Source organism: Pituophis catenifer, unplaced genomic scaffold (assembly GCF_029215685.1).
Source record: "Pituophis catenifer annectens isolate HBS135680 unplaced genomic scaffold, rPitCat1.0.hap2 SCAF_3, whole genome shotgun sequence".
NCBI classification, from domain to species: Eukaryota; Metazoa; Chordata; class Lepidosauria; order Squamata; family Colubridae; genus Pituophis; species Pituophis catenifer.
The window spans coordinates 202,068,724-202,083,995 of NW_027256883.1; the positions used below are offsets into that span (position 1 = coordinate 202,068,724).

Consider the following 15,272-nt stretch of genomic DNA (forward strand, 5'->3'; position numbering starts at 1 on the left):
CTCCTAGCCAGTTGACTTAGAAAAGAGAAAGAAGATGAGTTAAGGAATCTCCCAAATAGTCAAATCTGTAGAAAACAGTAAATCCAGGCTAGAGATCATCCGGGAACCAAGCCATAATGCCAGAATTTCACAAAAAGAGACATATACACAGCTGGCTTCCAATAGTCTGGGTCAGGGGTCTCCAACCTTGGCAACTTGAAGACTTGTGGACTTCAACTCCCAGAGTTCCTCGGCCAGCTTTGCTGACTGTTTGTTTGGAAACCCTTGGTCTGGGTCACACCTGGATGGATAGTTTTATAAAGCCTGAATTCCCAATACAGCCAGCATGAATATGAATACATTGGATCGAAGGGAAACCTCAAAGACTGATCCCTAATACTACTCCAAGGAGGTTTTTCTGCCAGTCTCACTTTCTGCACCCCATAGTTGTTTGACCTTCTATCCAGCAATGATTCTCAATGTTTTGGAGGTTGTTCCAAAGAATCCAGCCAGAACTTCACAATCCGGATTATTGACTCATCCTTGCTTGCTTTGCTGATCCTGACCAATACCTCTGTGGCTTCCAAGGCCCCTTTGGCTTCTTCTTATCTTCTGAAGAAGAGTCTTTATGCTATAATAGAGTCTGATGCAGTGGTGAAATCCAAATTTTTTTACTACCGGTTCTGTGGGCGTGGCTTGGTGGATGTGGTGTGGCTTGGTGGGCATGGCTTGGTGGGCGTGGCATGGGAAGGATACTGCAAAATCTCCATTCCCACCCCACTCCAGGGGAACAATACTGTAAAATCTCCATTCCCACCCCATTCCATGGGAACGATACTGCAAAATCCCCACTCCCTCCCCACTCCTGGAGTCAGCCAGAGGTGGTATTTTCTAGTTCTCAGAACTACTCAAAATTTCTGCTACCGGTTCTCCAGAATCTGTCAGAACCTGCTGTATTTCACCCCTGGTCTGATGGCTATAATAATCTTTGTGTCTGATATGGCTGGCATCTGCCTGCACTGTACTATATGGACACAAACTTTGTGGATTTGATGGTCTTGTACTTTGATCATTATAAATAAAAGGTTGAGGACCAGATACCATGCAGTATATATGGTAGTCATGCATTATTATTTCATCTCAGTGAGCTAGGATGAAAGAGAAAGACCTGATCTTCTATTAGCATCTCAAGTTGCACATTTGGAAATGTGAGTAGCTGTTGAAAGACACAGTAGGGTTGCATAGCTTGGGCTGGATGGGCCGAGTCCTTGTGCATAAGATTACATGGATAGGAGGTGCATTCATTAAAGGTACACTGAATTATTGGAATGTTTTCCTTCTTTGGGACTTTCTTATGAATGTCATATCAGAAGAGCTCTTGTAAGCAGTGGGAGGTGCCAGATGTTCCCATGTTGATGCTGTTGCTTGCATTTGCACTAGAAGTCGCATTTGGCAGATGATAAGGGTAGCTATAGCTGACACTACAGGGGCTGAGTGAGCCTTTTAGAGAGAACATCTGGAAAAGAGGAACCCACCTACGTTGCTGGATCTAGGCAAGATGCGTGAAATTGTGCATGTCCAGATTGGCCAGTGCGGGAATCAGATCGGTGCTAAGGTAGGTCATTTGCTTTCATTTTGCTGCTAAAAGATAATGAGATATAAGTTCATACCACACAAAGTGTGATGGAAGTTTGAACAACTTTGGGTGAAAATGCTATTACATTTGGCCAACAGGCCAAATCTATAAAAGTGTAAGTTTTCAACCTGTCAGAAGAGATGATAATGTGAGGTCAAATAATGATTAATTTAGACCAACATTGTGTTTCATACCAGATGTCTCAAGAAAACCTGCACAACTTAAAAGAAGTGTTCATTTCTTCCAGCAACTTACTTCCTCTGGAAAACAGGAGTAGCCCATAAATATGACAATTAGTTTTATTTTTACCCCATTCATTTGTTGAATTCTTCTTTAAACACATATTGTGGTGCAAGAAGAGAAGAAAATGGATGATGGTATGAAAGAAATATCTTATAATGCAAACACAGTTAGAATCTAGTATATTTAGTAAAAATGGCAGACTAAGTAAGTTTAATGATCATAGTTCCCATCATGCTGGCATATTCACTCACCTTCTAAAAGGCTTGTTTTGGTGGTGCTTGAGTTTTTCAAAGGAATCATTACCAATCTGTTCTCATAAAGATATGCCTGGATAAATCCAGATTAGAAAAATAGCATTACAGCATTAATCAGCCACTAAAATGATAGTCTGAATTTTAGATCCTGTCATTTCCTCCCAAGAAATTATTATAGTTGGACATCTGGAGTTCCCAGGCTAGGAAAATCTCCTGTGAATATTTACTCAGCAGTAAATCTCACTTTTTAAATGGTAATTACTCCTTTGCTACGGTAGTAAATTGTATTTTAAAATTAATATTATGGAATTACTTTCTTATTGTAAAGAAAGAAAGTTTGAAACCAGTTCTATATTTTTTTACTTACAAATATGTTTGGTTGCTGTAAGGCACCCTGGAAAGGAGGAAGTTGCCAAAACAACTGGCCAAAAACTAGGCCTGATATAGATCATATCCTGAAGAATTTTGTTCTAACCATAATTGATAGACAATAGCAACTATTTCTTGATGTAAGTCAATTATAAATACAGGTAGTCCCTGACTTACAACCACAGTGAACCCAATTTTCTGTTGTGAAGTGAGACACTTAAGTGAGCTTTGCCCCATTTTATGACCTTTCTTGCCACAGTTGTTAAGTGAATCACTGCGGTTGATAAGTTAGTAACCCGGTTGTTAAGTAAATCGGCCTTCTCCATTGACTTTGCTTGTCAAAAGGTTTTCAAAAGTTAATCAAATGACCTTGGGATGCAGCAACGGTCATAAGTATGAACCAGTTGCCGAGCGTCTGAATTTTGATCACACGGTCGTGGGGCTGCTACAAAGGTTGTAAACTGTGAAAAATAGTCATAAGTCACTTTTTTCAATGTTGTAACTTTGAACTAAATGAACTGTTGTAAGTGAATGACTACCTGTATTCTTAGTGATGATGGAAACAGCTGCCTGTAAGAATTGAGCAAAACTTCTGAGAATAAAATGTCTCTTGAATTGCACATTCCAGGCACTCAGAAGGGGAATGAATTATCTTGCTGCTTTTCCTTTGGCTGCATTTCCTAATGACTGTGGAAGAATATAGTCTGATTCAGCGTGACATTTTGTACACATCCCAGTTTTGAACTGGAGACTATTTGTAATTATCAAAGTATTCTTTTTATTGCAAACTAAAGACAAGAGCTGTTTAGAGACCTTGCCGTTCCAAAACAAGGGCGTTCTTGCATTTACACCCTCATAGTCCCAGATAAAGGCTCAGCGGGGCTGAATTTCAAAGTAGACACAAAGATAGACCTCGTGGGGTAAGAATCCGATGCCACACGTTGCCTTCTATTCCAAGTCAATGTTGGATTAGTAAAAAAGTTTGCCCTGTTATTGTCATTGTGCTTTTGATTCATACTACAGGCCTTGTTGAAATGAACGGGTGAAGAATTAGTAATAAATAGTAATTAATGAATAGCATGCAGTGCAATTCAAAGATCATGAAAGATGTTCTAAAAACTGAGTTCAGCAATAGGGAGGAAAGTTAAGCAAGTTGATAAAATGTGCATAGCACAGTTTTGGGAATACTTTCCAATCTTTTGTCATGAATAGAGAAAAACCTCACCCTTTTCGTCTTTGTAATAAAGACAGAAATTTTATATCTGTGAGTTTCTGTTCTTCCATCATGTTGCAGTTGTGTTTGTTTACATGGGTGCACAGGGTGGGCTGCACATGGTCTGTTCCAAGTCACGTGACCAAAAAAAAAGAGAGGGGGGATTTATCTGGAGTTCGCAGCCTTCAACCAAATCTGGCCCATTTTAAAATTGGACCTTTCTTTTGCCAAATTTGGTCTTATTCTGTCCTGCGCTGGCAGTTCTGGGTGCCATGAAATCTACTTTCTCCCCTTTTCTCCCCACCTGGTTTTGCTAACATGTAACCTGAGAAAGACTTCTCAAGATTGCAGTGGGAGGAATTGATTGGTTGTCCCAAAGGTGCTTTTTCAAGAGGCAACTGGACTTTTTTTGTTTTTCCTTGAAGACTTCTCACCAGAGAAACTGCTACAGTTCTGACTGAATGGTGGAGGATGGAAGGATTTATATTTCTTGCAGTCATCTGATCATTAGCACTCTTTCTGAGAATCCTTGAGGCCACGTGGAGGTTTATCTGTGCCCTCAGGATCACCTGAATAGTGCAAATAGGTGTGGAATCTTCTGGAAATTGCTGAAAGGACTGTATTGTAAACAGGAGACAGGTGGATCCAAGGAATATAAAAATCCTTCCATTCTCCACCATTCAGTCAGAACTGAAGAAACTTCTTGGATGAGAAGCGAAATGTCTTCAAGGAAATTTAAAGAAAGTCTAGTTGCCTTTCGAAAAAACAATCTTTGGGAAGATTGAGGAGAGAAACCAGGATGAATGAGAACCCAGAAGTACATGGAGATCTGCCGGAAGACATCTTAAATGTTCACAGCTACCCGAAGCAATCCAAATCCACCTGACATGGCAAAGGAACTGCTCTACTAACTTACAGCAAATAACCAATTTTCAGTTTCAGGGCTACAGACAGAGGGAGCTGTTGTTTCCTGATCTGACTCACATTACTATTTTTATCTGATTTTTTATCAGCTTGATTTCCTACTAAGGAGGTGGGTGGTGGGGTGGGAATTAATGCATGCGTGTATAAAGTCAAAGGAAAGGTCATTCAAATTCCATATGTGCTATCCCATGCAAGAATGCCAGTGATCTCACAACTTCACCAGGCCAATAAATGCAGAAATAAATAACCAGGTGAAATGCTTGTATTGTTTGAGTCTGTTTGTTCTCTTTCAGTTCTGGGAAGTCATCAGTGATGAGCATGGGATTGACACCACGGGAAATTATCACGGTGATTCACCATTGCAGCAGGAAAGAATTAATGTGTATTTCAATGAAGCTTACTGTAAGTAACTGGGCAAACAAAATTTGCTTGCACAGGCAATTACCGAGGTTAAAAATAGAACATGTTTATCATTTACTTATTACTACCATTTTTACGCCAGAGAGTCAAGTGTGTCTTAACAGTATTATTATAACATAATAATAAAATGCTTTGCCATCTTTCGCGGCCATGAAATCCACTTCTTTTCAGAACTGTCAAATGAGTCTTTCCCTGTGTAGAAACTGCTTTGTGTATTAGAACTGCAGTGTCAAACATTCTTAGTTTGCACTAAACTGGAGTTGGCAAACCACAGGCTACAGTATATGCCGAATCTGGTCCATCAGCCAGAGAATTCTGGGAGTTGAAGTCCACACATTTTAAAGTTGCCAGATTTGAAAAACGCTGCTGTAGAGATAATTTGCCACTCAGGCAAGAATGACCATCCTATTATCAGTTATTAATTGCTTCCCATATTTGAGGCGGAGGAGGAGGGGTCAACTTATTCTCCCAACTACCAGAAGGCAAGACAGGAAGCAATGGGGGGGAAGCTTATTAAAGAGAGATCCAACCTAGAATTAAGGAGAAATTTCCCATTAGTGAGAACAGTTAATCAATGGAATGGCTTGCCCCCAGCGGTTGTGGGCGCTCCATCACTAGAGGCTTTTAAGAAGAGACTGGACAGCCAGCTATAGGGCAGGGGTGGGATTCAGAAATTTTAGCAACCGGTTCTCTGCCCAGTTGCTGGGTGGGCGTGGCCATGGTGGGCGTGGCTTACTCGGCTTCCTGCATCACAGGGGGCGGCGTTTTCACCCTCCCCAGACTCCGGTGGCTTTATTTGAGCCTCCGGGAGGGTAAAAATGGCCTCCCCTCAGGGTCCAGAGGCTCTCCGGAGGCCGGAAACGGGCCCGTTTTCAGACTTTTGGTACTTTCAGTAGGCCCATTTTTCGCCCTCCCAGAGCCTCCGTTTGGGCCCTGCACTTACCTGGCATCCAAAACGGGCTGCATGGAGACTCCTGGGAGGGGCGGGGTGGGAGGGGCGGGGTCAGCCAGTCCTTGCAACTACCGGTTCAGCAAACCAGATTAAAATTAACATTTGGTTCACCCAAACTGGTCCGAACCGGCTGAATCCCACTCCAATATAGGGTCTTCTACTTGAGCAGGGGATCAGTGTAGAAGACTTCCAAGATCCCTTCCAACTTTGTTATTCTCTTACCTTGAATGAAGCCATGAAACCCTCAGTGTTTCTCAATCTTGGCAGCTTTAAGAAGTGTGAGCTTCAGCTCAGTTCGGAGAAATCTGGGAGTTGAAGTCCACACTTCTTAAGATGACCAAGGTTGAGAAACAGTGCTCTAGGATTATAGTGCACTTGATACTTCACAGCTGAATAAATTATCTCAAGCAGGGGTGGGTTCTACTTACCTTTATTACTGGTTCGTAACGGGGCCGCGCGCACATGCACAGAAGCTTCCTGATGACATCGGGGTCGGTGGGCGGAGCCTCCCACTGGTTTTACTATCAGTTCTATAGAACCAGTCCGAACCAGGGACAACCCACCACTGACCTCAAGAGAAAGTAGATGAATAATTTTGGAGTTCAAATTCTTTACTGTACAGAGGAGAAGATATGGTTGCAAAGTCTGCAGCATTTTAAAATCATCAGTCTCATTGAAGAGAGTTGATATTGTCTTCCAGAATAGATTTCTATGGCCAAATTGTGTGGAGTGTGTGTGATGATTTTCTTAACGTAATGAAAAGCCCTATGTGTATTTCACCAACTTAAACTATAAATTTTTCAGGCGTTCATAACTTTCGCTACATTGCCATCTAACGGACAAACAGGAAATTACATAAACATTTGATACTAAGGTACAGGTAGTGCTTGACTTAGGACCAAAATTTCTCTTGTTAAGCAAGACATTTGTTAACTGAATTTTGCCCCGTTTTACAACCTTTCTTGCCATACTTGTTAAGCGAATCACTGCAGTTTGTTAATGTAGCAACACGGTTGTTAAGTGAATCTGGCTTCCCCACTGATTTTGTTTGTCAGAAAATTGCAAAAAGTGCAGCCATCGTAAATATGAACTAGTTGCCAAGCATCTGGATTTTGATCACTTGTCCACGGGGCTCTTGCAACAGTTGTAAATGTGAAAAATGGTCATAAGTCACTTTTTTCAGCGTCGTCGTAACTTTGGTCACTAAATGAACTGTCATAAATTGAGGATTACCTGTGCCCTTGCCCACTGCCAGGCCTTTTCCCACCTATTTTAGCTTTCTTTTTATCTTCCCCTTTTTGTTTGTTTACAGATGTGAAGATTGTGGGGAGTGTTTCAGCAGTTTTCCTAAGCCTATTTTTAATTAGTAGGGGATTGTCCAACATGAGATCCCTGCCCATTTTTGGGCCTCTTTAGAAAGGTCCATCAGATCGGTAACAGTGTCTTGGGGGCCAATGGGCTAACTCCATTCTGAACTGATTGTCTCTGGCTGACAACCATTTTGGAGTTCCTATAGATTCTGAGAAGCTCCAAAATGAATCAACCCATTGCTCTAGGCCAGTGATGGCTAACCTTTTCCGGACCGAGTGCCCAAAACGCATGCATGCCCTAACCCCCAAAATGCAATGTGTGTGTGTGGACCCCACGCATGAGTGGCCCCCCGTATGTTCCCTGCCTCCCCATGCATGTGTGTGTGGTCCCCCACGTGTCCCCCCCAAGCATGCACGCATGGGTCCCCCGCACACACCCCTCCCCTGTGCATGCGTGGCAGAGACCTGAAGACCATCTGGCTGGCGGGAGCCATGCGCCTCCCCTGTGCATGCGTGGCAGAGACCTGAAGACCATCTGGCTGGCGGGAGCCATGCGCACTTGCGCAGCAGAGCTGAACTGGGGCGATGGCTCATGTGCCCAAAGAGATGGCGCTGTGTGCCACCTCTGGCACACAGGCCATAGGTTCGACATCATGGCTCTAGGCAATGTCAATATCATATTAACTTCTAAGCCCAAACTGCTTACATTCCAGTTTAAAGACAATACCAATCGTGCTACAGGTAGTCCTCGATTTACAACAATTCGCTTAGTGACTGTTCAAAGTTACAACAGCACTGAAAAAGTGACTTACGATCATTTTTCACACTTATGAGCATTGCAGCACCCCCATGGTCATGTGATTTACATTCGAGTGCTTGGCAACTGACTCATATTTATGACAGTTGGCTCATGGGATTCCCTTTTGCGACCTTCTGACAAGCAAAGTCAGTAGGGAAACCAGATTCACTTAACAACCATATTACTAATAACAACTGCAGTGATTCACTTAACAAATGTGGCAAGAAAATTTGTAAAGTGGGGGCAAAACTCACTTAACATATTTCTCACTTAGCAACATAAATTTTGGGCTCAATTGTGGTCATAAGTTCAGGACTACCTGTATGTTTGTTTAACATGGTTTGAATGACTTAGGTGTTGAAACCACTTCTGGAGTGTTTTAAAGGAGTCCTGTATGTTCAGGTGAGGCCTATAGGTGTTTATTTATCATATCTTTAATCCCTTGTGCTGCAGCTCATAAGTATGTTCCTCGTGCTATCCTGGTAGACTTGGAGCCTGGGACGATGGACAGTGTGCGATCGAGCAAAATAGGTCCACTCTTTCGGCCGGATAACTACATTCATGGTATGTATATGGCGTTACTTATAAAACTAATTTAACAAATTGATATTGGCAGAAGCAACATAGCTGACATTCATCCCTTTGATTGACTAAGATATCAGTATCTTTAATCACAGCTTCATACCTAACAGTCTAATTTTTATGAGGGGAAACTTAATTCTGTTTTTTATGCTTTACAGAGTGAAAGCTTAAACAGATCACAGGAGACTTATCTAAAATGTTCAAAGATGAAACCAGATCATTAATCTTAAGAGGAATGTTTCCTCAAGTCTCTTTCCCTGCCTCTGTAATATTTGTTACAAAACAATATAACTTTTATTGTCTTTTTTTTTTCTGTGGACACAGTGGCACACATTAAAATATGAAATTCTGATGCCCGCTCTAGAAAGAAAATAAGCCGAAATATTTAAAGTCCATCCAAGCTAACAGCACTATCCAGGACAGAATATGCTTTAACCAATTTTCCGTTGCAACGATGAGACAGCAGTTTCTCATCTGCCGGCTTGTTATAAAATCTAGCTTCATGTAATCCATTTTAGGCTCAAAGGGGCACATTAGCTAACAAAATAGATGGTAGCAACACTCCATATGGATTAGCCTTTAGCCTAGTTGTTAGCCCTCCACGTTTGCCTTGTTTCCTCTTTTGTTTACACCGTCTCCTTCTCAGAAGTCACTTAGCGACGGAGTGCTGCAAAAGCTGCTGCTCCCTGCTGCCTCTGCCACCCAAAATGCCGAACACTTTCAGAGACTGCAGCCGATCTCACACTCTCCGCACAACCCAGTGACATCTCTGCTGCTGACACACTTCAACCGGAGCAGTCCGAAACAATGCACACTTTCCAGAACAGCTTTAGCAGTAGTTCCTCTCTTGTTAAATATCACCAAACCCAATTAGACTGATGGTCATATAAGAGTTTGGTAGTACAATTCCGCTTTCTTGCCAACAAATTATTCAAATCGGATGGCACTTTCAACTCCCAAACCAGGGGTGGGCTGCTGGGGGTTTGCAGGGGTTCGGGAGAACCTCTAGCTAAGATTCTGTGCAGTTTGGAGAACCCCCAAATCCCACTCCTGGCTGGGCCCGCCCCGCCCACTGTGCCCCTCCCAGGAGTCCCCACACAGCCCATTTTGGATGCAGGTAAGTGCAGGGCATGCTTGGAGACGGCAAAAAATGGGCCTACCGGGAATTCGGGAGGCCGGAAATGGGCCTGTTTCCGGCCTCCAGAGGGCCTCCAGAGCCTGGGGAGGCCATTTTCACCCTCCTGGAGGCTCGAGGGAAGCCTCCAGAGCCTGGGGAGGGCAAAAAACCCCCACCCTGGTGTAGGAGGCCGACTAGGCCATGGCCACCATGGCCCTGCCTTGTTTTAGAGATAAGCTTTTTGCAGTTGGGTAGAATAATTAACTTTTCAAACAAACTGCTAATTATTAAATTGACATTTAGCCAGCTTTCTTTATAACTATATATTTACAGGAAATTCAGGTGCTGGTAACAATTGGGCAAAGGGTCATTATACCGAAGGGGCCGAATTGATTGAAAATGTGATGGACATTGTGAGGAATGAATCTGAAGGATGCGACTGCCTCCAGGGCTTTCAGTTCGTCCATTCTCTCGGAGGTGGGACAGGCTCTGGAATGGGCACCCTTCTGATTAACAAGATCAAAGAAGAATATCCTGATAGGATCATGAACACTTTCAGCGTAGTGCCTTCACCCAAAGTTTCGGACACTGTTGTTGAACCATACAATGCCATCTTATCAATCCACCAGCTGATAGAAAACACAGATGAAACCTTCTGCATTGACAATGAAGCCCTGTATGACATCTGCTTTAGAACACTGAAGCTCCCCACTCCAAGCTATGGAGATCTAAACCACTTGGTGTCCCTCACCATGAGTGGCGTCACGACCTCACTTCGCTTCCCCGGCCAACTCAATGCAGATTTGAGAAAGTTGGCAGTCAACATGGTGCCTTTCCCCAGACTTCATTTCTTCATGCCAGGATTTGCTCCACTAACATCTCGGGGCAGTCAACAATACCGAGCTTTGTCAGTCCCAGAACTCACCCAACAGATGTTTGATGCTCGGAATATGATGGCAGCTTGTGACCCACGTTACGGGCGGTATTTGACGGTGGCCTGCATCTTCAGAGGCCACATGTCTATGAAGGAAGTGGATGAGCAGCTATTGGCGGTGCAGACTAAAAATAGCAGTCACTTTGTGGAATGGATCCCCAACAACGTTAAAGTGGCCGTCTGTGACATACCTCCTCGTGGGCTAAAAATGTCTGCCACCTTCATAGGCAATAACACGGCCATTCAGCAGCTCTTCAGCCGCCTCTCTGATCAATTCTCAGCTATGTTCAAAAGAAAAGCATTTCTCCACTGGTACACTGGTGAAGGGATGGATGAAATGGAATTTTCTGAGGCAGAAGGCAACACCAATGACTTGGTTTCCGAATACCAGCAGTATCAGGATGCAAAAGCCGATATAGAAGAATATGAGGAAGTGGAGGAGGAAGTCAGGGAAGAAGAAAAGGAAACAACTTAAATGGAAAAGCAATGACTGACTTTTGGTCTTTAAAACTTTATAATATAACATGCCGATTGTTACCATTTAACGTGGCTGGATTGTCTCCAAAAAGGAACGGAAATCAAATGAAGGAACAACCATTTGTTGTTGTTTTTAGTTGCAAAGTCGTGTCTGACCCATCCCGACCCCATGGACAACATTCCTCCAGGCCTTCCTGTCCTCTACCATCCTCTGGAGTCCATTTAAGCTCACGCCTACTGCTTCAGTGACTCCATCCAGCCACCTCGTTCTCTGTCATCCCCTTCAATCTTTCCCAGCATTAGACTCTTCTCCAGTGACTCCTTCCTTCTCATTAGGTGGCCAAAGTATTTGAGTTTCATCTTCAGGATCTGGCTTTCTAAAGAGCAGTCAGGGTTGATCTCCTCTAGGACTGACCGGTTTGATCGCCTTGCAGTCCAACGGACTTGCAGGAGTCTTCTCCAGCACCATAATTCAAAGGCCTCAATTCTTTGGCGCTCAGCCTTTCTTATGATCCAACTTTCACAGCCATACAGTGCAACTGGGAAAACCATAGTCTTGACTATACACACTTATACAAACAACCATTACTATGCATTAAGCCAAGTTCTACCTAACTGTTTTTTTTAAATTTAAATGCATTGCAGAACTAACCCAACGACTTAGTATTTGATTTAAGAGCTTCACCTTAGGCAATAAGTATTTCCTCTGAATCAGTGCCTTCACTGTAGTATTTCAAATAAAGAAGCAAAGCTAAGCATATGACATGCTAAATTAACAGGGCAGAAAATGTAATCAGTCAACTTATAGGTTTTTATGTATGTCTCTAGAACAACTTTGTCTTAACTTTGGCAACTTTTAATATATGTGGACTTCAATTCCCAGAATTCCCCAGCTAATGCACACAACTTAAGGTTGCCAAGATAGGGATACACTGACTTAAAACCTTGTACTTGAATGTGCCAGCCAGCTTATTTAGTTTATTATGGGGAAGGACCACTATGATTCCCATTTGTGTTTCTAGTATATTTAAGCTTTTGCAGATTTTAAGACAAGCAGCCTAATGAATATAAACTCGAACTTAAAACGTTAACAAGAGATTAAAATTATTACCCCTTAAATCATTTAGTTGACCTACATTTTATGTGGAATTTTGCACCTATTAATCGGACAGACATGCCTTTCACTGGATCAGCTCTCCCATATAAGGCAAGAAAATAAGAATGATGCTGCCAGATGAAATCGAATGGTCCAAAGTTCCACCAGCTAAACATTCTGGAAAGGCTTCAACAGCCCTTACCCTTATCTACAAACATGTCAATTACCTTTGAACACAGTGATTTTATTTAACCAGGATAGTTAAAAGCTATTGATGGATCCTGTTCTTATTAATCTACCCAGTCATTCAAGGAGTCTATGAATGATGGATTATTTTCATTTTGAATCAATTAAGGTAACACATTGGGCAGCGTGATAGCTCAGTGGTTAAGATGCTGGGCTTGTTGGTTGGAAAGCTGGCAGCCCAGGTTCAAGAGTTCAGTTCCATGCAATGGGGTGAGCTCCCATCCTCACTTCAGCTCCTGCCAACTTAGCAGTTCGAAAGCATGCAAATGTGAGTAGATAAATAGGTACCCCTTCGGTGGGAAGGTAACAGCACTCCGTAATGCCATGCTGGCCAAGTGACCGCGGAAATGTCTTTGGACAGTGCTGGCTCAATGGCCTTGAAATGGAGATGAGCATCGCCCCCCTATAGTTGGCAATGACTATAATAAAATCTCCTTTACCTTTTTATCTTTTTTAATGTAACACATTACAGGTAGTCCTCAACTTACGACTATTCATTTAGTGACTAAAGTTATGGCAGCATTGAAAAAAAGTAACTTATGACTGGTTCTCGCACTTATGCTTGTCATAGTTCCCTGCACTCATATGAATAATGGTGGATTCACTTATCAACCATGGTGATTTGCTTAATGGCAGCAAAAAGGTTGTAAAATTGAGTACAACTCCCTTACCAACAATTTCATTTAACAATAGAAGCTCCAATGCCAACTGTGGTTGTAAATCAAAACTATCTGTATGTATTATGTGAATACTTTTTGTATTTTGAATGTACTGTAAGTTATAGTTCATTGTAACTCACTCCCAAATATCAACATGGAATTAAGATGACTACCTAACACTACCAATGTCATTGCTAAGAGGCTCAGTGGGGAGAGCAGAGCCAGAGTTGATACTTTAAATTACCTGTTTTATACTAATTCACTTGCAAGGCTCAAGGTTGACTCAGCCTTCCATCCTTTCTAAGGTAGGTGAAATGAGGACCCAGTTTGTGGGGGCAATAAGCTGACTTTGTATAAAATATACAAAAGAATGAAGGCTATTGCTTAACGCATTGTAAGCCGCCCTGAGTCTCCGGAGAAGGGCGGCATATAAATCAAAATTAAAAAAAAAAAAATTCACAAAACCAAATTTACTTTGAGAATTCAGCCATAGTTAAAAGATTAAATACAGCCATTCAGAAGAATACATACATTTTGGGAAAGAGGAAGTACTGCTTAACGTATCAGAACATGTTCTATGTAAAGTATGCATGTGTATATATGGATTTATGCTTCATATTAGTATATATGTGTATACACACACATATACACATTGGTGTGTACTTGTATGTGTAAAAATTGAGTTTTCAGTGGTTTGAGCAAAACTATTGAAATGATAATATGTACATATTTTCCTTATAAAATGTGGTAGCATTATTTACAAGATTATTAGCTATAGGATTTGTATATAAGAGAACCAGTAAAAGGCTACAAAATGTGAACTCTAGTCCCACTTTAGGCATAAAAGCTGGCTGGGTGACTTTGAGCTAGTCACTCTGTCTTAGCCCAATCCACCTCACAGGGTTGTTCTTGTGGGTAAAATAGGAGGAAGGAGTGTATGTTCACCGCCTTGAGTTACTTATAAAAATAAGGAAACAGGATAAAAGAAAATTTCACTTATAGGACAGAAAATGTATTGTATAATAAATCTATTGGCCTTTACGTTGTTATAGGACTCTTAACAATTTTTCTACCAAAGACTTCAAGGGAACTTTCTTGTAATTGTTATAGAAATACCGGGAAATTTGCATTTATCAACTTGATGTTTAGATATTCTAAATGACATGGTGGCAGCAGATGATAGAAATTAACACATCTCAAAAAGGTACCAACAATGGTAAGCTAGAGGCTCAAGAAATTATAGAAAAAAACCCTGGAGACTGGATCATAGAGGTCAGCTGGTTTAGGTTTTTTTCCTGTGTAGCATCCAATAATTACTTTAAACCAGGGCCGTCAAAACTCCTGGCCCACAGGCCAGATGCATCACCCACTGGCCACACCCACGCCCGGTTTAGCGAAAGGAAAAAAACGTTCCGATACGTCATGTGACCCCGCAATGACGTGAGTTTGACACCCTTGCTTTAAACAGTAGCATTATATAAAACATTGCACTAAACCAGCTCCCCGCTACCAGACAAGTTGGATGCTGCCAGCTACAGTATTAATATACTTTTATCTTGCACTTTTGCTGATAGTGTGTTGTGCAGATTTCTGTTGAATGTTTATACAAAATATGAGAATATGAGAATCTCCATAGACGTACAAAATATTTATTTTCCTATAGTATAAAACTGATTTTGCTAGCAGAAAAATGGAGAAATATTTCTCTTAGCTGCCATTTACTTTACTCGCATCATTTTCATTTTATTTAAGCTACTGTTGCAATGCAAGTATTGTACAAAAGCCAATAAAATGAGATTAAGCAGAATTTGTATCCATTTCTATGAATTAAAACACTTCTTGCGGTTTACAATGTTAGTTGTACAAATTAAATTTTTTCACCATTCTTCAAAGGTTTCAGAAAAGGTTATCACTATAGAAGTGCAAACATTCCCAATTTCCCTTCTTTTTAAGTCCTCAACCAATCTATCAATGATAATGAATCATCACCATAATGACTGGCATGGTGTTACTTTCTTCAAATGCTCATGTGGTCGTGGTTGAAATATTCAATTTTTATTTC

At 41.6% G+C, this 15,272-nt stretch overlaps 1 protein-coding gene across 1 annotated transcript; it reads left to right on the plus strand.

Moving 5' to 3' along the window:
- The first annotated feature begins 1,122 nt into the window (after positions 1–1,122).
- On the plus strand, positions 1,123–15,017 carry TUBB1 (tubulin beta 1 class VI). Its single transcript, XM_070941776.1, has 4 exons — positions 1,123–1,594; positions 4,912–5,020; positions 8,553–8,663; positions 10,132–15,017. Exons 1-4 carry the CDS (start codon positions 1,538–1,540, stop codon positions 11,205–11,207), a joined length of 1,353 nt encoding a protein of 450 aa, XP_070797877.1. The 5' UTR covers positions 1,123–1,537; the 3' UTR covers positions 11,208–15,017.
- The last annotated feature ends 255 nt before the right edge of the window (positions 15,018–15,272 follow it).

Excerpts from the sequence above, each read along its gene's own strand:
- TUBB1 (XM_070941776.1), top strand. The coding sequence starts at position 1,538 with ATGCGTGAAATTGTGCATGTCCAGATTGGCCAGTGCGGGAATCAGATC. Across the intron at positions 5,021-8,552 it reads GTATTTCAATGAAGCTTACT|CTCATAAGTATGTTCCTCGT; the intron begins GTAAGTAACTGG and ends CTTGTGCTGCAG. Across the intron at positions 8,664-10,131 it reads GCCGGATAACTACATTCATG|GAAATTCAGGTGCTGGTAAC; the intron begins GTATGTATATGG and ends ATATATTTACAG.